The sequence below is a fragment of the Procambarus clarkii genome, chromosome 34 (genome assembly GCF_040958095.1).
Source record: "Procambarus clarkii isolate CNS0578487 chromosome 34, FALCON_Pclarkii_2.0, whole genome shotgun sequence".
NCBI lineage: Eukaryota > Metazoa > Arthropoda > Malacostraca > Decapoda > Cambaridae > Procambarus > Procambarus clarkii.
In genome coordinates, this window is record NC_091183.1 from 36,914,702 (window position 1) to 36,939,047 (window position 24,346).

The window sequence follows — 24,346 nt, forward strand, 5'->3', positions numbered from 1 at the left end:
GAGCCGTGACGTACGATTTTTTTATATTTATTTTTACAGGCAAGCATGCTTATACGTACAATAAAAGTAAACAATAACATAGAACAGACCAAAATAACAAAGCACAAACGTGCAAAAACATAAAGGAACAAATGTACTAAACACAAAAACGCCGACCGGAAGGGCCGACCACAAAACAATACTAATTACAAACAAATCACAACAAGCAAGTTAAAACACAGTGGAATACAATGCAGAAATAACACACCAAAATATGAAATATTCAGAACAAGGCTATCAGCACCTCAAACCCACACGGAGAGGCACCAACACAAAACGAAAATAATTATAATAACAATAACAATAAAAATAATAATAACAATAATAACAATAACAATAATAATAATAACAATAAATATAACAACTAGAAAGGAACAAATATACAACAAACAAAGAAAAGCACAATGGCAAAACTCGACAAAAAGCATAAACCCAGACCGGGTCACGCCAACAGCCTGAAGGGCACTCAACACGACACAAACAGTGCACAAGCAGCAACATAAAAAAACATAGAACCACAAAGCACAACATAAGCACACGACATCCACAACCAGACACTCGCCAATCAATCCCCGGACCGCACAGGAACCGGACACACACACAAGCCACACAAACCCACAACCACAAACCAGAGCACGCAGGAACCGGGAAACAAACCTGCCCCACCCCACACACACACACACCCAACCCGCACCCCACAACCATGCACCACAATACACAAAGGAATCATGAGCGAGGAATACTTATCTCAGAGACAGGAAGATATTTATCAGGGAACGAATCCCAAGGATACCGTCGCTTATAGGCCTCCCAAATCAAATACTCCAAGTCGGTGGGGGGGCGATCCCCCTGCCGCCGTGGGCCCAACATAAACTCGGGAACCTCCAGATCAGGTGGAAACGGCCACTCCTGAAGGTCACCGACGCAAGTCGCATAACGAGGCTGGGGAGCGCAAACCACGTCCTTCGAGGTAGCAGATGACACCGATGAAGCGTACGAGGGCTGTCGGGACGGCCGCGTCGCCGTACGCACAGGAGCAGGGGACAAGCAACGAGATGGTAACGTCCCAACCGAGACCGCAGGAGACACTGAAGAGATGGCCGGAGACGAAAGAGGCGTCGAGACCGCAGTCGATGAAACAGGGACCGAGGAAGGGGTTACAGAACCCCCAGACCGAGCAGTCTTTTTCAACACCATCACCAGGCCACCCCGCTCACCGCGAACCTCAGCAGGAGAAACCACCCCCACGAAGAACCGGAGCCATCCGAGGCAGGCGACGCACCCGAAGCAGGAACCGCAGACACCAAATCTGAAGTGAAGGCCGAAACACCGTCACTGGCACCCTCAGGCAAATGCACCTCCACCACCACCATAGTCTGCTGCATCGCAACCGGAGCCACCCCTCCGTCGCCGGCAGATCCACAAGCGTCGAAATCGCCAACGTCAGCCCAAGCTGAAGACGAAAGCCGGGAACGCTTAGGCTCTGGCCGCACATCATCAGACCCGGAGGCCGACTCAGAGACACGCGCAACACAAGCAGGGCGAACCGACGCACGCCGCAGAACGGCAGCATCCTCAACCACATGGGGCACCAGACCAGGCACAGGAGGAAGCGCCGGATCCACCCCATCACCCAGCAAAGCCGGAACAGCTGGCAAGGGTGCAGGGACAGGGTCAGACGCAGCAGAGGACGAACTGGAAGATGGGGGAATCGAGCAGCAGGCAGTCTGAAGAACCCCAGGGACACTAGTCGGAGCCGGACGATCACCCTGCGACGCCACAACCTCTTGAGGAGAGGCGACAACAACTGCGGGCGCACCAGGCGGCACAACAGGCGATACACGGGGCACATCCGCGGCTGAAGAGACGTCCACATCCACTGAATCCTCCTCCACAGGAAGCGGTGGAAAATCCTCCTCACTGAAGAGGTTCACGGGTGCAATGACAGGCGCAGAACAGTCAGCAGCCTGATGGCCCAAGAGGCCACAACGATAACACGTCCGCGGCTGGCGGGCTAAAACACCCGAACGTTGTAGCCCATAAGCCACACAGAGGACGGAATATCTTCCCGGAGCCTCATGCCCAGGGTGCGAATGTTGGTCCTCACACCCTTAAGTTGACTGGAAGACACCACGTTCACCCGCACACTAACCACTGCGCCATACCGGCCGAAGTACCGCCGTAGCAGACTCTCTGGAAACTCCAAGGGAGCCCCATGCACACTGACATACGTGAGGGCACCACTCCGATCAGATAGTGACACAGTGCCCGCACCATCCGGCAGGGGCAATATCCGCCCCTCGTAACGACGGAGAAAGTCGCGATATGCCAATTCCTCGGTAAACTTTAATATCGCTCGACGAGCTGTCACCAGCTCGACCCCATAAATGTTTATCACAGGGACATGAAGCAATTCACACACCAGCGCTATCTCTCGGTACCCAGCCCGGCCGGAAAATTCGAGGCCCACAGACTGACCCCGCAGTACAGGGGGGAGGGGGACCCCCATCGTTAACTCCACGTCAGCACAGGCAGGCAGAGACACACCTGCTCTCAACCGGCCAAATTGGTAAACACCACCAACAGCCGGAGCGCCGATTCACCACGTCCTTCCCCTACCGAAGCTAGGGCTAGACTCGTGACGTACGATTGGTAACAACCCTCAGGGTATCTCCTCGCCCATCAGGGTAGAACTCTCAATGACCAGGTCAGTGATACGATCCTCACAAAAAAACTGTCATGAGCGACGTGTGCGGTACGACAGTTTGGGTCGCCTGCGAACTGAGTTGTGCAGAATATCAGTCAGCTGGACATCAGTTAATCAACAACGTTGTTTGTTCCATGTGCGGCCAACTAGCAATGGCGCCGGCAGCGAGTCCCTGAGTGTTGATCATCACACTATACCTGTGTGACAGTAATTTGCCCCATACCGTACCTGTAACTAATGCTATAGGAATGCTTTGTGCTATACTGTACCTATAACTAATGCTATAGCAGTGCTTTGCATCATACCGTACCTATAACTAATGCTATAGCGGTGCTTTGCCTCATACCGTACCTATAATTAATGCTATAGCAGTGCCTTGCGCTATACTGTACCTATAACTTATGGTATGACAGTGTTTAGCATCACTCCTTAACTAGTATTCTGTGTTATGGTTCCCGTCTCCGGAGCAAACCTCTTCTGCCTGTCAGGAGTCTTCTAACCCACTTCTATATATGTAAGATTGCTCAAGGATTGTTTAGTTAAATTTGCAATGTGGCAGAATACCTTTTTTTGATAAAGGTTAAACAAACGAATTTGGGTGGAAAGCCCAGTCACCAATATCCATTATGATGGTTGGGGAAATGTCATTACAAGGGAGCGAGTTTGGCACTAACGAAGTCATGCGAGGGCTCCAAATATCCCGGATGTGATAAGGGCAGATAATTGGTTGGTTGCAACAGGTATTAACCAATCGGGAGAGACTCGAGTCACATTGGCACCGGAATGATGCACTGCAGCCCAGCGAGATAGCAATATATCAAAGGAATTCGGACTGGGAGGCCATAACATATATCAGCACTAAAAGTTCTGGTAATTTTGCGTGTCTAGAGTCTACAGGTTGAGAGACGACGGTGTACGAACGGAGCCACCTAGTAAATCTCTGTGGAAGAGATTGGTAAGCACACGTAACTAGTCGGAAGAGGAGTAAAAGTCAAAAGTTTATTACTCGTCCAGGGCCAACAATTCAAACGTAACGGCTGGGCAGAAAGATTAATTGTAAGGGGGGGGGCGGTTTTCTTAGCAGCCTTCTGTATCTGTGTGAGGTTTCTGATGCTAATGTTACCAGCAGTGACAACAGTAAAATCAGCAGTGAAGACCAAGTGAAGTTTTGTTGCCTGAGTGGTTCTACAGTCTATAAGAGACAGCACTGGAGTAAAGATTGTGGAACGCCTACTTCTCTGTGGCCAGAATCAATAAGAAGTGAGGCCGTGGAACGTCTGAGCGTATTGCAGCCAATTATTTAGGGAGAGTGAGCAATGTGGTGTGGTAGCTGAAGCTAGTGAGCCTGTGTGAAGGGCCACTGTACACTATTTTTTGTTTAGATGTATACATAGTTGTTACATTCTTGTACCGCCACTAGTACGCTTAGCGTTTCGGGCAAGTCCTAGGAATACCAACCCCATGAAGAATCGTTTTTACAACCAAGTACATATTTAACTGTTAAGTTAAACAGAGGCTACAGTTAAGGATTTGCGCCAGGAAATCCTCCCCGGCCAGGATACGAACCCACGACAAAGCGTTCGCGGAACGCCAGGTGAGTGTCTTACCACTACACCACGGAGACTACAAAAGCGAGAATTATTGACTCTGATGTCTGGTCGCCTGTAGGGTAGGCTTAAGTGTTTAGCCCCAAGTGTGTGGAGTAGTATAACACCCGGAATTAGTGTGAGAATGGAAGAGTGGAACTCAGTTGTTGCGGGACATGACCTGGATTAAAGAATTAGTTGCAACTTTTTGGAGGGGGGGGGGATGGTTGTAATTCCCGAGTGTACAGAGTTTATTTTATCATTAAATTTCATATTTTTTATGCTAGCATGTTTCCGTTCTCCATGTTCTATCTGATTACTTGCCTAGCAACCAGAGTTGAACAAATAACATAACACATACACACCAACTGTGGAAAACAATTTCTTACAATGATGTGAAACAACCTTTTGAGAGTGAGATACTTGACACTGTCGAGTGCGGAGAGACGCCTGGTTGTGTCTCCATGTCCTGAGTGACGTCCATTCCTACAGTGACCATAACTACGTAAGATAAGGCCAGGGTATTCATTTAACTGGTAAGATTTGAGCAGGAGAATGTAGCCTAGCACCACAGGCATTTGGCAGCTTAAGGAGACTCCCCAAAGTCTCCTTAAGAGAGACCCAAAGAGACGACCTTACTTGTTTGTGAGGTATTTGTGTGGAGTGCTGAGCAGAAGCCCTTGTTCCTGGACGGCAGAGATTTCAGGCACGCAGACCGGACAAGGAAGAGGTCGTCCCCGACACTTTTATTTTTTTTTATCCTACTCTATATACATAAGACGCGTCATAAGTGGGTCCTCTATTAATGTAACTGGGGTATCTTTTGTAGCCTTGGTGGTTTAAATGGGGGAAGGTGTGACCCATCTGATTGTGTTTGGTATCCCTTTATAACTGTAACAATTATTATTGCAGTGTTTGGCATCATACTGTACAGGTAACTAATGTTATGACAGTACTTAACATACCACTTCCATTATAACTAAAACATTGACAGTGTTTAGTATCTCCCTATACATGTAACTATAATTTATGACAATGTTCAGCATCATACTGTATTAGTACCTGTAACCTGAGCTCTTAAATCTGAAAATGTTGGATTTTGTGCTGTCGTCCTTGAGATGATTTCGGGGCTTAGCATCCCCGCGGCCCGGTCCTCGGCCAGGCCTCCTTTTTGTTACACACCCCCCAGGAAGCAGCCTGTAGCAGCTGTCTAACTCCCAGGTACCTATTTACTGCTAGGTAACAGGGGCATCAGGGTGAAAGAAACATTTTGCCCATTTGTCTCCGCCTCCACCGAATCGAACCCTGAACCTCAGGACTACGAATCTGAAGCGCTGTTCACTCAGCTGTTAGGAGCCCGTAACTAATACTGTTGTTGTACAGACAGGTGGATTCTTCGTGGAGGTTGGCGCCGTGGACGGAGAGTTCCTTAGCAACACTTTGTTTTTCGAGAGAAACCGCAACTGGACGGGGCTTCTCATAGAGGCTTTCCCGCAGACCTACCAGGAACTTCTACAGAAACACAGGAAGGCTTACACTGTAAACACGGCCCTGGCTATTGGCAACGTTTCCGCCGAAATTCACTTTGTGTGAGTAGCTTAAATGTGTTCTAATTAATTAATTGTCTTATTATATAAAAATATCAAAGAAGTCTATCAGCAAACTCCTATACGATTTCTCTCTGGCTTTTTGTTAATGGTAAATTTGAAATATTTACTAATTTAAGGCAGGGATTCCAGAAGTTTTTGTGTAATAGATTTGTGAATAAATACACAGAATTACACTTAGCTGTGTGTTAACAGAAATAGTATTTTTTCTACTCTGTTAGAGAAAGGGAAACGTTGCTTCTCTACTTTTTTACAATAATTAAAAATTAAACTATTGGTACGAATTATTATTTACTTGGGGATTTTATTAGCAAATTATTTTTCATGACTGTCACTCTCTTTGAAAATTTGAATATTTTTTTTTAAATCCTACATATACTTTGTCTTTCAAAATCAAATAAAATCACATTCTATTTCGGGATTTAATTATTAACTTGGTCACTCTGCAATAAATATTTTAATGAAATATGTGCAATATTCCGGAATAATATACACCAGCAAACTGTAAAGTGTGAAGGATTTTCTCTTATCATTATTTTAAATATTTCACAATGATGTCTGAATTATTTTTTAACATTTTACAATAAATATTTACATCAATTTGCTGTACAGAGTTTATCGCTATCATTCCATAATAACTTTCTTCATTTTATTTCATTAGCTTTGTTGTGTTCATCAAGTAGAAGGTGATACAATTTTCCAATATGAGTCACACTGCAGTCATCAACCAGCCATCAACAGTCACATAATAACATAAGAACTATAAGACCTGACCAGGGTTAGAAGTTGCATTACCAGGGCTCTCCCCCTGGTGTAGACGGCACCATAACCACTCCACCAGCCACTGCTTATTCAATCGCTACTGAACTCTGGTTGTGTCACAGAGTTCTTAAGTGATATATATATATATATATATATATATATATATATATATATATATATATATATATATATATATATATATATATATATATATATATATATATATATATATATATATATATATATATTTTATTAAATATGACCGAAAAAGTAAGATTAATAATTCTAACACGAATTTTCTCAATCTTTCGTACATTATTCTTCACTGCTGGAGGTAAATCAAAAATCACTTCTCCAAAATTCATTTTTATTTCTAGTCTGACGCGACACGGGCGCGTTTCGTAAAACTTATTACATTTTCAAAGACTTCACAAATACACAACTGATTAGAACTTGCGTTTCCCTGATTTTATATCTACATTTGAGTGAGGTGGGAAGGGTGATGTGGCATTACATTTGAGTAAGGTGGGAAGGATGATGTGGCATTAGAGGATATTAATAGGGTATTAAAAGTATCAACACAAGACAGAACACGAAACAATGGATATTGAATAGAAGTGTTTGTAGAAAGCCTATTGGTCCATATTTCTTGATGCTTCTATATTGGAGCGGAGTCTTGAGGTGGGTAGAATATAGTTGTGCAATAATTGGCTGTTGATTGCTGGTGTTGACTTCTTGATGTGTAGTGCCTCGCAAACGTCGAGCCGCCTGCTATCGCTGTATCTATCGATGATTTCTGTGTTGTTTACTAGGATTTCTCTGGCGATGGTTTGGTTATGGGAAGAGATTATATGTTCCTTAATGGAGCCCTGTTGTTTATGCATCGTTAAACGCCTAGAAAGAGATGTTGTTGTCTTGCCTATATACTGGGTTTTTTGGAGCTTACAGTCCCCAAGTGGGCATTTGAAGGCATAGACGACGTTAGTCTCTTTTAAAGCGTTCTGTTTCGTGTCTGGAGAGTTTCTCATGAGTAGGCTGGCCGTTTTTCTGGTTTTATAGTAAATCGTCAGTTGTATCCTCTGATTTTTGTCTGTAGGGATAACGTTTCTATTAACAATATCTTTCAGGACCCTTTCCTCTGTTTTATGAGCTGTGGAAAAGAAGTTCCTGTAAAATAGTCTAATAGGGGGTATAGGTGTTGTGTTAGTTGTCTCTTCGGAGGTTGCATGGCTTTTCACTTTCCTTCTTATGATGTCTTCGATGAAACCATTGGAGAAGCCGTTATTGACTAGAACCTGCCTTACCCTACAGAGTTCTTCGTCGACTTGCTTCCATTCTGAGCTGTGGCTGAGAGCACGGTCGACGTATGCGTTAAATGAAGCCACAGCTCAGAATGGAAGCAAGTCGACGAAGAACTCTGTAGGGTAAGGCAGGTTCTAGTCAATAACGGCTTCTCCAATGGTTTCATCGAAGACATCATAAGAAGGAAAGTGAAAAGCCATGCAACCTCCGAAGAGACAACTAACACAACACCTATACCCCCTATTAGACTATTTTACAGGAACTTCTTTTCCACAGCTCATAAAACAGAGGAAAGGGTCCTGAAAGATATTGTTAATAGAAACGTTATCCCTACAGACAAAAATCAGAGGATACAACTGACGATTTACTATAAAACCAGAAAAACGGCCAGCCTACTCATGAGAAACTCTCCAGACACGAAACAGAACGCTTTAAAAGAGACTAACGTCGTCTATGCCTTCAAATGCCCACTTGGGGACTGTAAGCTCCAAAAAACCCAGTATATAGGCAAGACAACAACATCTCTTTCTAGGCGTTTAACGATGCATAAACAACAGGGCTCCATTAAGGAACATATAATCTCTTCCCATAACCAAACCATCGCCAGAGAAATCCTAGTAAACAACACAGAAATCATCGATAGATACAGCGATAGCAGGCGGCTCGACGTTTGCGAGGCACTACACATCAAGAAGTCAACACCAGCAATCAACAGTCAATTATTGCACAACTATATTCTACCCACCTCAAGACTCCGCTCCAATATAGAAGCTAGATCCAAGATCGATTTTGGGTATTTTAACTTCTTCCCAATTTCAAATATATTTGCTATTTCTTCATCGTATATATATTTGAAATTGGGAAGAAGTTAAAATACCCAAAATCGATCTTGGATCTTGCGTTTGGTCAAGCAAAAAGGACTTTCTACAAACAGACTACTAAGTCGAAACCAGAACTGAAAAATTCGTTGGTATTACCATATTCTGAGGGTCTAGTAAATCTTGCCCCAGCCCTGAAGAACCTTAATATTAATCTAGTGTTCAAAAATGATAATACAGTTAAGTCCATGTTAATTAAGAACTCGCCCTCGTCTGTAGCAGGTTGTGTGTATTCCATCCCTTGTAATGAGTGTGCATGTGTTTACATCGGCCAGACAGGTAAAACTCTTTCCTCACGTTTAAAACAGCATTCATACGCTATTCGTACAGCCCAGCAATCCAGTGCATTGTATTTACATTCCAGTTTATGTAATCATTCTATCGACTTCACAGGGGCAAAATGTATTGTTAAAAGTAAGGATTTTGTTGAACGAAACGTGATCGAGTCTGCTCTGATCAAACATTGTAACAACAGCCTTAATGTGAGCCCCGGTATGTACAAGTTGGATCCCTATTTAAGCCTCAATATAGCACGTCAAAACAATATAGCAATCATTTAAACACGTATGGCACTTGGAGATATTAATAGGAGCTGCCTTGTATGGGCCAATAGGCCTTCTGCAATTACCTTCTTTCTTATAATTCCTTTCCTCCACTTATTTTTGGTGGTCAGGTGATCTGCCCAGGCGGATATAAAGGTCTGATCAGCAATCTTATCCTCATTCTACTTTGCTCTGATGAAGGCGAATTAGCCGAAAACGCGTTAAGCATTTTCTATTTTTCATATGTGGTTATTCTGCATACTTGGATCAGTGTTTTTGTGATCATTGTTGCATATATATATATATATATATATATATATATATATATATATATATATATATATATATGTCGTACCTAGTAGCCAGAACGCACTTCTCAGCCTACTATGCATGGACCGATTTGCCTAATAAGCCAAGTTTTCCTGAAATAATATATTTTCTCAAATTTTTTTCTTATGAACTGATAAAGCTACCCATTTCCTTATGTATGAGGTCAATTTTATTTTATTGGAGTTAAAATTAACGTAGATATATGATCGAACCTAACCAACCCTACCTAACCTAACCTAACCTATCTCTATCGGTTAGGTTGGGTTAGGTAGCCGAAAAAGTTAGGTTAGGTTAGGTTAGGTAGTCGAAAAATAATTAATTCATGAAAACTTGGCTTATTAGACAAATCGAACCTTGCATAGTATGCTGAGAAGTGCGTTCTGGCTACTAGGTACGACATATATATATATATATATATATATATATATATATATATATATATATATATATATATATATATGTCGTACCTAGTAGCCAGAACGCACTTCTCGGCCTACTATGCAAGGCCCGATTTGCCTAATAAGCCAAGTTTTCCTGAATTAATATAATTTCTCTAATTTTTTTCTTATGAAATGATAAATACCTTCCCCGATATACTTAAAAAAGCTAGAGTAACGCCAGTTCATAAAGGAGGTAATCCGTCAGACATAAACAACTATAGACCAATATCGAACCTACCCATACAATCAAAAATATTTGAAAAAATTATCTATAAACAGCTCTACTCCTATCTCGTAAAATTCGACATTCTTAGCCCCTGTCAGTTTGGCTTCCGCTCTCAAAAGAGTACCAACGATGCAATTATTAGTCTCCTTGATATAATTTACTCAGCTCTTGACAAAAATGAGTTTCCAATTGGACTCTTCATTGACCTGAGAAAGGCCTTTGATACTGTTAATCACGATTACCTATTAAGTAAATTCCATCATTATGGAATCCGAGGCCATGCACTGGACTATATCCAATCCTATCTTAGTGATAGACACCAATGTGTAGCAATCAATAATATAATCTCTCCCATTCTACCAATAACTGTTGGAGTGCCACAGGGCAGCATCTTGGGACCTCTTCTTTTTCTTATATACATTAATGATCTGCCTAATGTCTCTAACATTCTGAAACCTATTTTGTTTGCTGATGATACTACCCTCATCTACTCCAACCCCAACCCACATACTCTAAATGGTGTTGTTAATAATGAACTAAAAAAAGTCCCCTTATGGATGTCAACCAACAAACTAACACTTAACATAGAAAAGACCTACTACATCCTATTCGGAAGCAAATCTACAAATGCAATTCAACTTCAGTTTGACAATGTAAACATTAGCAATAAAAATGATGGAAAGTTTCTTGGCATATTCCTAGACAAGAGACTCAACTTCAGTACCCACATACAACACATAACTAAGAAAGTCTCTAAAACAGTTGGTATACTCTCCAAAATCAGATATTATGTTCCTAACTCTGCTCTCACCTCTCTATATTATGCACTAATCTATCCCTATCTCAACTATGGTATCTGTGCATAGGGTTCAACCACTGCAAACCACCTCAAGTCCATCATCACCCAGCAAAAATCTGCTATCAGAATAATATCAAATTCTGCTTTCAGACAACACACAACCCCCTTGTTTAACTCCCTAAACATGCTGAACATAATCTCACTCCACAAATTCTCTTGTGTCAACTACATTTACAAAACCCTGTTCTTAAATGCAAATCCTTGTCTGAAACTCTTCTTGGACAGATGTAATAGGACCCATTATCACCACACCAGAAATAAATATCTCTTTGATATCCCCAGAGTTAAACTTAATCTGTGTAAACACTCTATGCAAATAAAGGGACCCAGTTTATGGAACTCACTCCCTACTGAATTGAAAAGCTGTCCAACTTTTACATCATTCAAAATCAATACTAAAAAGTACCTAATTTCATCTTCATAGTTTTTCACTTTTTGCCTTAAAATTGCACTGTATCAATTGCTACCCAATCTCCCAACCTTTATGTTCCCAATTTGAACATCTTTACCATTGTGATCATTGCTGTCTTATATGTGCTGTCAATCTGCTGTATGGTGTCTATTAACCTTGTTTAAATTACTAATCAAGCTGTCAATGTAATCAATCAGAGCTTTAATATAACAATATGCTTTAATATACCTACTTATCTCTCTCATCTCATTTTCTCTTGTAATGTATCTTTATCATTTATCAATTCTGATTGAAATTACCTACTTAAAATTATCTGCTAGATTAAGGACCTGCCCGAAACGCTGCGCGTACTAGTGGCTTTACAAGAATGTAAATACTGTACTATCCAATGTATTCTCACAAACCCAATGTACCTTCTTGTATATAAATAAATAAATAAATAAATAAATAAATAAATAAATAAATAAATAAATAAATAAATAATTAAAGCTGCCCATTTCATTATGTATGAGGTCAATTTTTTTTTTATTGGCGTTAAAATTAACGTAGATATATGACCGAACCTAACCAACCCTACCTAACCTAACCTAACGTATTTTTATAGGTTAGGTTAGGTTAGGTAGCCGAAAAAGTTAGGTTAGGTTATGTTAGGTAGGTTAGGTAGTCGAAAAACAATTAATTCTTGAAAACTTGGCTTATTAGGCAAATCGGGCCTTGCATAGTAGGCTGCGAAGTGCGTTCTGGCTACAAGGTACGACATATATATATATATATATATATATATATATATATATATATATATATATATATATATATATATATATATATATATATATATATATATATATATATATATATATATATATATAACTTTTAAAAATGTATGTGCAAGCGTCCACTTCTGCCTACAGCCCGGATAATGATGTGCCTTACTACAGCTTGCCGCAGAACTGCTGAAATGCAAAATTTATTCATATGTGCATATATCTACTCGACATGGAAAACGATATTTTCGATGCTGATATTTCCCTATTTTCTATGTTCATAGATCCACTGGAGTAAAAGGTGTTCTAGGTCAAATCAGTAAGAACAGCAGCCTTACCTATAAAACCAAGGCTCTCCCTTTCTACTCCATCTTGCTGGCGCTCAACGTGACGCAAATTGATTTTTTCTCCTTGGACATTGAAGGATCTGAGATGAAGGTAAGACCAACTTTGTCACATTTTTTCGTATTTACTATAAAATAAAAATAATTATAATTATTCTTCATAAAAATATTGTATATACAATTAAATTGCGAAAACTAATCCATAATTTACTTATATGCACCCCATAAGCATCCTGTTTATGGACGTGGAAAGGTTACAAAGGCACATAATGGGCTCACATATTTAAATTCTCACAATTCATTTAGCTCAGCAAGTTACAGTCTTGATGAGCTAGTTACAAAATTCCATGCACATCGTCACATCAACAATGGGTTGACTGTTAGAGACCGACCACAAGTACAGTTTCTAAATTAAGCAACTGACATATGTGGAGAGCTAGTGTCACAATTGATATGTTTGTCCTGCACACCGCCCCCCCCCATCCAGTGGGCAGCGGTGGATAGGTTACAATCTCTTAGTTACTACCTACAGTTAGCAAACTGGGGATATTTGGTCATTGTTGTGTTGTTTGTGTACGCTACTGTACTGCATGTTGGTGCTGGATAGAGTCCAGTTAGTAGACTTAGCAACTAAGTGTGAAGGGTATTGTTTAATAATAGTAATAGAATAATGTCAAATAATTCACATCTTGAGGTTATCCCGAGATGATTTCGGGGCTAAGCGTCATAGCGGCCCGGTTCTCGACAAGGTCTATTTTTTGTTACACACCCCCAGGAAGCAGTCCGTAGCAGCTGTCTAACGCCCAGGTACATGTTTACTGCTAGGTGAACAGGGCCATCAGGGTGAAATCAACTCTTCCCATTTGTTTCCACCTCCACCGGGGATCGAACCCGGAACCTCAGGACTACGAATCCGAAGCACTGTCCACTTAGCTGTCAGGCCCCCAACATGGAAAAAGATAATTTATGAGCAGCAAATATATATCATTATGTTTATATGAATTAAACATGTGAATAACCTGCTAATAAATAATCAAAGCACACACACACACACACACACGGGAGGCGGGACGTTGAGGCGGGACCAAAGAGCCAGAGCTCAACCCCCGCAAACACAACTAGGTGAGTACACACACACACACACACACACACATGTGTGTGTGTGTGTGTGTGTGGGGCCCTACTCATGAGAAAGGAATGGAGTTTTAAGGAGATGGCTATCCCGGGCTGTGAGGGTTTCAGAGACTACATAGCAGGCACCATGACAATGGGAGGACCAAGGATAGTAGTAGCAGTAATATATAATCCTCCACCAAATGACAGAAGACCCAGTCAAGAGTACGAAAGCAACAACATGGCAGTTAACACTATAATTGAGAGGGCAGCCTCTTCTGCCTGTAGAAATAGATCCCACCTGCTCATCATGGGGGATTTCAATCACGGCAAGATTGATTGGGAGAACAAGGAACCGCATGGAGGCGAGGATACGTGGAGAGCCAAACTACTGGAGGTGGCGACTAGAAACTTCTTAACCCAGCATGTCAGTGAACCCACAAGGATGAGAGGAAACGACGAACCAGCGAGACTTGACCTGGTTTTCACCCTGAACGACTCTGACATAAGAGAAATCAGTTTTGAGGACCCAGTAGGAATGAGCGACCACAGTGTATTGGTGTTTGAGTACCTGATTGAAGAAGGGTTATTGAACTCGACAAGGGATACCGAAACCAAAAGGTTAGCATACCGAAAGGGAAACTATGAGGAGATAAGAAAATGCCTAGCAGATATAGCATGGGAAACAGAGCTCAGGGAAAAGACGGCCCAAGATATGATGGAATACATCACGCAAAAATGCAAGGATGCAGCAAACAAGTTTGTCCCAGTCCAAAAGGAAAACAGTGAAATGAAGATGAGAAACCCATGGTTTAATCAGAGATGTAGGCTAGCTAAGCAGCAAAGTAAAAGGGCATGGAGAAACTATAGGAATAACAGGACACTGGAGAGCAGAGAAAGATACCAGAATGCCAGGAATGAATATGTTAGGATGAGAAGAGAGGCAGAAAGACAATACGAAAATGACATCGCAAGCAAGGCAAAGACTCAGCCTAAATTGCTGCATAGCCACATCAGGAGAAAAACAACAGTAAAGGAACAGGTTATGAAATTAAGGTTAGGGGCAGAAGGATTCACTACAAACGACAAGGAAGTGTGTGAGGAACTGAATAAGAAATTCCAGGAGGTCTTCACCTTAGAGCAAGGAGAAATCCCAGAGATAAGAGGGGGAATAGCTAACCAGGAACCACTGGAAGAGTTTGAGATTACCAGCGGGGAAGTAAGGAAGTGTTTACTAGAATTGGATGTGACAAAGGCTATAGGTCCAGATGGAATCTCCCCTTGGATACTAAAGGAAGGAGCAGAAGAACTGTGCCTCCCGCTCTCCATGGTGTATAACAAATCACTGGCAACAGGGGAACTGCCAGAAATTTGGAAAGCAGCTAACGTAGTCCCGATATACAAGAAAGGGGATAGACAGGAGGCACTGAACTACAGACCAGTGTCCCTAACCTGCATACCATGCAAGTTGATGGAGAAGATTGTGCGAAGAAAGCTAGTGGAACATCTGGAGCGAAAGAACTTTGTAACACAGCATCAACATGGATTCAGGGATGGCAGGTCCTGCCTCACAGGGTTACTTGAATTCTACGACCAGGCAACAAAAATAAGGCAAGAAAGAGAAGGGTGGGCAGACTGCATATTTTTGTATTGTCAGAAAGCCTTTGACACAGTGCCACACAAGAGGCTAGTGAAAAAACTGGAGATGCAGGCTGGAGTGAAAGGGAAGGTACTCCGTTGGATACAGGAGTACCTAAGTAACAGGAGACAATGAGTCAGTGTGAGGGGTGAGGTCTCAGATTGGCGAGACGTTACGAGTGGAGTACCGCAGGGGTCAGTCCTTGGACCTATACTGTTTCTGATATATGTAAATGATCTTCCAGAGGGTATAGAATCGTTTCTCTCAATGTTTACCGATGATGCAAAAATTATGAGGAGGATTGAAACTGAGGACGATAGTAGGAGGCTACAAGATGACCTAGACAGACAGAGTGAATGGTCCAACAAATAGCTGTTGAAGTTCAACCCGAGTAAATGCAAAGTAATGAAACTAGGTGGTGGAAATAGGAGGCCTAACACAGGATACAGAATAGGAGATGAAGTACTTAATGAAACGAACAGAGAGAAAGATCTAGGAGTTGATATCACACCAAACCTGTCTCCTGAAGCCCACATAAAAAGAATAACGTCTGCGGCATATGCAAGGCTGGCTAACATCAGAACAGCGTTCAGGAACCTGTGTAAGGAATCATTCAGAATCTTGTACACCACGTATGTAAGACCAATCCTGGAGTATGCGGCCCCAGCATGGAGCCCGTACCTTGTCAAGCACAAGACGAAGCTGGAAAAAGTCCAAAGGTATGCCACTAGACTAGTCCCAGAACTAAGAGGCATGAGTTACGAGGAAAGGCTGCGGGAAATGCACCTTACGACACTGGAAGACAGAAGAGTAAGGGGAGACATGATCACAACCTACAAAATCCTCAGAGGAATCGACCGGGTAAACAAGGATAAACTATTCAACACTGGTGGGACGCGAACAAGGGGACACAGGTGGAAACTGAGTACTCACATGAGCCACAGAGACGTTAGAAGGAACTTTTTCAGTGTCAGAGTAGTTAACGGATGGAATGCATTAGGCAGTGATGTGGTGGAGGCTGACTCCATACACAGTTTTAAATGTAGATATGATAGAGCCCAGTAGGCTCAGGAATCTGTACACCAGTTGATTGACAGTTGAGAGGCGGGACCAAAGAGCCAAAGCTCAACCCCCGCAAGCACAAATAGGTGAATACACACACACACACACACATACACAGAGACGACGACGGTAGGAGACACACACGATTAGTGAGGTTCGCGGAAATTCGTCAATTTCTCGGGACATTGAAGGAGTATAGAGGCTAGATCATTGTATTTGGCCTCTCGCAGTGTGTAGCTAGCAGGGTGCAACATACCATAGTCATATCGCTAGCGATAGTGCGAAGAAGCCAAAGTGGAGCTAGTGGCATCAACCAATCAACCAGGTGCATATACAGTGTGGAGGACCGGGTGGAGCGACCTGACCTGACGGCCAGGTGCGACGACCCGCCATGGAACTACCTGATTGTGTTTGTTTGGTGGTGACTGTGATCAGTGGTAAAGTAAATTAGTGAATTGGAACACAACGATACAGTGACTGACTCCAGAGCTTTGTGTAGATAGAGAAGAACCGACATCATCAATCTACTCGAACTTAGTGAATCACCAAGTGGAAGGCGACGACGGAGCACCACCGTCAACCATACATCATCATTACTCATCTAATTGTGTGAGCGGAAAGGCAGACTGGTATGTACCCCTCTCTGGTTAATTAATCAGGTGTACAGTGCGAGGTAAAATATTATCAAATTCTTGTTCAGGATAGCATATATATTTAAAAATTCTCAAAGTGGCTCATTTGGGTAGAAGTTAACGCTTACGGGAACTTGAGACACACGCACGCACACATGTACACGCAAGCACGCCCACGTACTTATGCACAAACACACACACACACGCAAAAACGAACACATATATACACACACACTCTCACACACGTGCCACTCTCTATGGTGTATAACAGGTCACTGGAAACAGGAGACTTACCAGAAAGTTGGAAGACAGCTAACGTGGTCCCAATATACAAAAAGGGTGACAGGCAAGAGGCACTGAATTACAGGCCAGTTTCCTTAACTTGTATACCATGCATGGTGATGGAGAAGATCGTGAGGAAAAGGCTCATAGTGCATCAGGAGGGAAATAACTTTGTAACGCACCACCAACATGGGTTCAGAGATGGTAAATCGTGCCTCACAGGTTTAATAGAATTTCATGACCAGGCAACGAAAATTAGGCAGGAAAGAGAAAGGTGGGCCGACTGCATTTTCCTGGATTGCCAAAAAGCCTTTGACACAGTACCCCATAAAAGGCTGTAAAAAAAGTTGGAACAACAGGCAGGAGTTAAAGGGAAGGTGCTCCAGTGGATAAGGGAGTACTTAAGCAACAGGAAACAGCGAGTAACGGTGAGGGGGGGAGACATCAGAGTGGCGAGATGTCACCAGCGGAGTCCCACAGGGCTCAGTACTTGTACCCATCTTGTTTCTAATATAAGTGAACGATTTTCCAGAGGGTATAGACTCATTCCTCTCAATGTTTGCTGATGATGCAAAAATTATGAGAAGAATCAAGACGGATGAAGATAGACACAGACTACAGGATGACCTGGATAAACTGGAGGAATGGTCTAGAAAATGGCTGCTAAAGTTCAACTCAGGAAAGTGTAAAGTGATGAAATTAGCCGAAGGATGCAGAAGGCTGAACACAAGGTATCATCTGGGAAGGAAAATCCTGCAAGAGTCAAATAGAAGGATCTGGGGGTTGATATCACACCGAACCTGTCCCCAGAGGCCCACATCAAAAGAATATCATCAGTGGCATATGCTAGACTGGCCAACATAAGAACTGCCTTTAGAAACTTATGTAAGGAATCTTTCAGAACCCTGTATACCACTTATGTAAGACCAATCCTGGAGTATGCAGCTCCAGCCTGGAGTCCATACCTAGTTAAACACAAAACAAAGTTAGAGAAGATTCAGCGGTATGCCACCAGGCTCGTCCCGGAACTGAGAGGATTGAGCTACGAGGAAAGGCTAAAGGAGCTGAACCTCACATCCCTGGAAAACAGAAGAGTAAGGGAAGACATGATAACCACCTATAAAATTCTCAGGGGAATTGACAGGGTGGACAAAGACAAACCCTTCAGCATGGGTGGGACACGAACAAGGGGACACAGGTGGAAACTTAGTACCCAGATGAGCCACAGAGACGTTAGAAAGAATTTTTTCAGTGTCAGAGTAGTTAATAAATGGAATGCACTAGGAAGTGATGTGGTGGAGGCTGACTCCATACATAGTTTCATATGTAGATATAATAGAGCCCAGTAGGCTCAGGAATCTGTACACCAGTTGATTGACAGTTGAGAGGCGGGACCAAAGAGCCAAAGCTCAACCCCCGCCAGCACAATTAGATGAGTACAATTAGGTGAGTACACAAATTCTGCTCAAATCTTCAGGTGTACAGAGTTAAAATATTACCAAATTCTTGTTCAGTATACCAGATACATTTAAAATATCAAAGTGGCTCAATTTGGGTAGCAGTGGACATTTTACAGGACCCCCCATGACACACGCACGCACACACACATGCACGCACACGCAAAAACAAAACACAGGCACACACGAACACGCACGCACTCACACATACGTTCAGTCAGGCTAGAAGGGATTAACACCTTTTGTGGAAAGGGGATATAAACCTCACTCATAATCCACCCCTCTCTTACCCCCTCTCTTACCTACCATAATCTCCAGGCACCACAAATCCTCTTAACCCCCATCCCACGCGCACACATGCACACACACGTTCTCTCTCTCTATCTTTTTCTCTCTCTCTCTTGCTCTCTTTCTCTTGTTCTCTCTATCTTGCTCTCTCTAGCTCTCTCTCTCTCTCTTGCTCTCTCTCTCTCTCTCTTGCTCTCTCTCTCTCTTGCTCTCTCTCTCTCTTGCTCTCTCTCTCTCTTGCTCTCTCTCTCTCTCTCTCTCTCTCTTGCTCTCTCTCTTGACAAGGGGGAAAATGGCAGGAGGACGCAACAGGGACACAAGAGGGAGATGCATGAAATGAGGATTACAATTAACAACCTGCAAAGTGAGCTCATATCAGCAAGGGAGGAGATCAAATCCCTCACATAGAAAAATAAAGAGACCGAGCATCAGATTATCATCCAAAGGGAAGGTGGGAATGTTACATTGGAAGGAAATGCCTCTGTACCTGAAACCTTTGCAGACATACTGAAAAAGAGCTCAGAAGCAATGGCCAGAGTGAGGGAGGTAGCGATGCAAGCTGCTACCTCACAGGAAGCAGCAAGGTGCACCACTCAGCTGCTGGAGAGAAAAAGATCAGTGGTAGTTGTAGGCAACAAAGAACAGGAAGGACCCAACAGGCAAAAATGGAATAGCAAGGATAGAGAGGCAGTACGTGGGCAACTGAAGGGGTTACAGATGGAAGGGGCTGAACAAAACATTGAGAAGGTTTTCAGGTTGGGCTTGTACAACAAGTACAGAAACCAACTTGTAAAGGTGGTGTTTACAAACGAAACCACGAAGGAGGATATTCTCGAAAGGAAGAGTCATCTGCAGCATGTGGAGGGATACAAAAAAGTATTCCGGCAGAGGGACAGGACGAAGGAGAAGAGAGACAGGGCAGCAGAGGCAAGGAGGAAGCGCAGGGAGAGAGGAGCAAACCAGGAAATCACAGCCCCAACACAACAGTCATAGAGACAAGAGGGGAACCCACGACCAGCATCCCAGTAACACCAGAGGGGAGGGCAACACCACCACCCCCCTCTGCATAGAAACCCTCCCTTCCCCTCACCCTACCTGCCCCCACCCAACCCTCCCTCCCCCCCCACCCCATTCTGACCCTGTAACCTCTTCCCCATTCCCGTCATGTCCCCCCTCCAACCTTTCCCCCCTTGTCTCCCCTCCCCCTTCATCCCATACTCTCCCTATCCCTCCGCCCCCTCATCCCGTATCCTCCATGTTCCCCCTATCTCCTTAACCCACACCCTACCTGTCCCCTCTTCCTTTTAACCCCAACTCCCCACCCCAAAATCCTCTGAGACCCTGCAAACCACCTCACAGATCTTCTCACCCACGGAACAGCTTCCCACACCAGCAGAATGCTTGCCAAAAAAGGGACAAGAAAATGAACAGAAGAAAGTGAGCTTCAAGGCAATGTACACTAACATAGATGGGGTTACAAATAAAATAAGTGAACTCAGAGAATGGGCACTAGAAGAAAACCCAGACATAATAGCACTCACAGAAACAAAGCTAACGAAAACTATAACAAATGCAATGTTTCCACAGGGCTACTATGTAGTGAGGAAAGAGATAGAGAAGGGAGAGGAGGAGGTGGTGTAGCTTTGCTACTAAGGGAATGTTAGAGATTCGATGAGATGGTAGTTCAGAACTGTGAAGGTTTCAGTGACTACATATCAGGCACCATAGCAACTGGAGGACAGAAAATTATAGTAGTAGTCATATATAACCCCCCACCGAATGACAGAAGACCCAGACAGGAATATGATAGAAACAACTTGGCCACCATCAGTATAATAGAGAGAGCAGCCTCTGTGGCTAGCAGGAACGGATCCAGACTTCTAATCATGGGAGACTTCAACCATGGGAAGATAGGTTGGGGGAACAGAGACCCACATGGAGGCCCAGACACATGGAGAGCTAAGCTGCAGGATGTGGCAACAAGAAACTTTCTAAGTCAACACGTCAAGGGACCGACAAGAATGAGAGGAGGGGATGAACCAGCCTTGCTTGATCTGATATTTACCCTAAATGAGTCGGATATAAGGGAAGTTAAGTTGGAAGCCCCCTTGGAAATGAGTGATCATAGTGTATTGAGCTTTGAGTACCTGGTTGAGCTAGGAATTATCACCCCCAAAAAAGAACTGGGAAACAAAGGGCTGGCGTACCGAAAGGGAAACTATGAGGAGATGAATAAATTCCTATGAGATATACATTGGGACACAGAACTCATAACCAAGTCCGTACAAGACATGATGGACCATGTCACCCAAAAATGTCAGGAGGCTGTAATCTGGTTTGTTCCAGCCCAACAGGAAAAAACAGAGAAACAAAGGAAGAATCCGTGGTTTAATAGGGAATGTATGAAAGCAAAGGAGCTGAACAAAAGGGCATGGAGGAACTTCCGTAATAACAGAACACCAGAAAGTAGAGAGAGATACCAGAGAACCAGGAACGAGTATGTTAGTGTGAGAAGAGCAGCTGAGAAAAGGTATGAAAATGATATAGCTAATAAAGCCAAGACCGAACCAAAGCTACTACACAGTCACATCAGGAGGAAGACAACAGTAAAGGAAAAGGTAATGTAACTTAGGGTGGGCGAGGAGAGATACACAGAGAATGACAAAGAGGTGTGTGAAGAACTCAACAAAAGGTTCCAGGAGGTCTTTACAATAGAACGGGGAGAAGTCACGGCGCTAGAAGAGGTGGAAGCAAACTAAGTGACCTTGGAAAGGTTCGAAATTACAAGAGATGAGGTCAAGAAGCACCTATTGGAGCTGGATGTGAGAAAAGATGTTGGGAATTTCACCATGGGTACTGAAAGAGTGTGCAGGAGCACTTTGATTGCCACTCTCCATAGTGTATAGGAGGTCACTGGAAACGGGAGACCTACCAGAAATATGGAAGACTGCTAATGTAGTATCAATATACAAAAAGGGTGACAGACAAGAGGCACTGAACTACAGGCCAGTGTCCTTAACTTGTATACCATGCAAGGTGATGGAGAAGATTGTGAGAAAAACCTAGTAACACATCTGGAGAGAAGAGACTTCGTGACAACCTATCAACATGGGCTCAGGGAGGGTAAATCTTGCCTTACAGGCTTGATAGAATTCGACGATTAGGTGACAAAGATTAAGCAAGAAAGAGAAGGATGGGCGGACTGCATTTTTTTGGACTGTCAGAAAGCCTTTGACACAGTACCCCATAAAAGGTTGATGCATAAGCTGGAGAAACAGGCAGGAGTAACTGGTAGGGCGCTCCAGTGGATAAGGGAGTACCTAAGCAATAGGAAGCAGAGAGTTACAGTGAGGGGTGAGACCTCAGAATGGCGTGAAGTCACCAGTGGAGTCCCACAGGGCTCTGTACTTGGACCTATCCTGTTTCTGAAATACGTAAATGATCTCCCAGAGGGTATAGACTCATTCCTCTGAATGTTTGCTGACGACGCCAAAATTATGAGAAGGATTAAGACAGAGGAGGACAGCTTGAGGCTTCAAGAAGACCTGGACAAGCTGCAGGAATGGTCGAACAAATGGCTGTTAGAGTTTAACCCAAGCAAATGTAATGTAATGAAGATAGGGGTAGGAAGCAGGAGACCAGATACAAGGTATCATTTGGGAGATGAGGTACTTAAAGAGTCAGAGAGAGAGAAAGACCTGGGGGTTGATATCACGCCAGACCTGTCCCGTGAAGCTCATATCAAGAGGATAACATCAGCAGCATATGCCAGGTTGGCTAACATAAGAACGGCCTTTAGAAACTTGTGTAAGAAATCTTTCAGAACATTATATACCACATATGTCAGACCAATCCTGGAGTATGCGGCTCCAGCATGGAGTCCATATCTAGTCAAGCATAAGACTAAACCGGAAAAGGTTCAAATGTTTGCCACCAGACTAGTACCCGAGCTAAGAGGTGTGAGCTACGAGGAGAGACTACGGGAATTAAACCTCACTTCGTTGGAAGACAGAAGAGTTAGGGGGGACATGATCACCACATTCAAGATTCTGAAGGGAATTGATAGGGTAGATAAAGACAGGCTATTTAACACAAGGGGCACACGCACAAGGGGACACAGGTGGAAACTGAGTGCCCAAATGAGCCACAGAGATATTAGAAAGAACTTTTTTAGTGTCAGAGTGGTTGACAAACGGAATGCATTAGGAAGTGATGTGGTGGAGGCTGACTCCATACACAGTTTCAAGTGTAGATATGATAGAGCCCAATAGGCTCAGGAATCTGTACATCTGTTGATTGACGGTTGAGAGGCGGGACCAAAGAGCCAGAGCTCAACCCCCGCAAGCACAACTAGGTGAGTACAACTAGGTGAATATACACACACACACGCACACACACACACAGATAGATACCAGAGAGATACCAGAGAACCAGGAATGAGTACGTCAGGGTGAGAAGAGAAGAAGAGAAAAGTTTTGAAAATGATATAGCAAACAAAGCCAAGACCAAACCAAAGCTACTCCACAGTCACATCAGAAGGAAAACAACAGTGAAAGAACAGGTATTGAAACTTCGAACAGGTGAGGACAGGAATGCAGAGAATTACAGAGAGGTGTGTGAAGAACTCAACAAGAGGTTCCAGGAGGTCTTCACAATAGAACAAGGCGAGGTCACTGTGCTAGGAGAAAGGGAGGTAAACCAGGCGGCCTTGGAAGAGTTCGAAATTACGAGAGAGGAGGTCAAGAGACACCTGCTGGATCTGGATGTTAGAAAGGCTGTTGGTCCAGATGGGATCTCACCATGGATACTGAAAGAGTGTGCAGAGACACTTTGCTTGCCACTCTCCATAGTGTATAGTAAGTCACTGGAGACGGGAGACCTACCAGAAATATGGTAGACGGCGAATGTGGTCCCAATATACAAAAAGGGCGACAGACAAGAGGCAGTGAACTACAGGCCATCGTCCTTGACTTGTATACCATGCAAGGTGATGGAGAAGATCGTGAGATAAAACCTGGTAACACATCTGGAGAGAAGGGACTTCGTGACAAATCGCCAACATGGGTTCAGGGAGG

At 43.3% G+C, this 24,346-nt stretch overlaps 1 protein-coding gene across 1 annotated transcript in view; it reads left to right on the top strand.

Moving 5' to 3' along the window:
* Positions 1-24,346, top strand: part of LOC138371059 (protein Star-like) — a 47,176-nt gene that overhangs the window by 5,640 nt on the left and 17,190 nt on the right. Inside the window, exons 2-3 of the mRNA XM_069335711.1 lie at positions 5,720-5,921; positions 12,739-12,892. Of these exons, the coding sequence (XP_069191812.1) occupies positions 5,720-5,921; positions 12,739-12,892 (356 nt within the window). The remainder of the gene's footprint in view (positions 1-5,719; positions 5,922-12,738; positions 12,893-24,346) is intronic.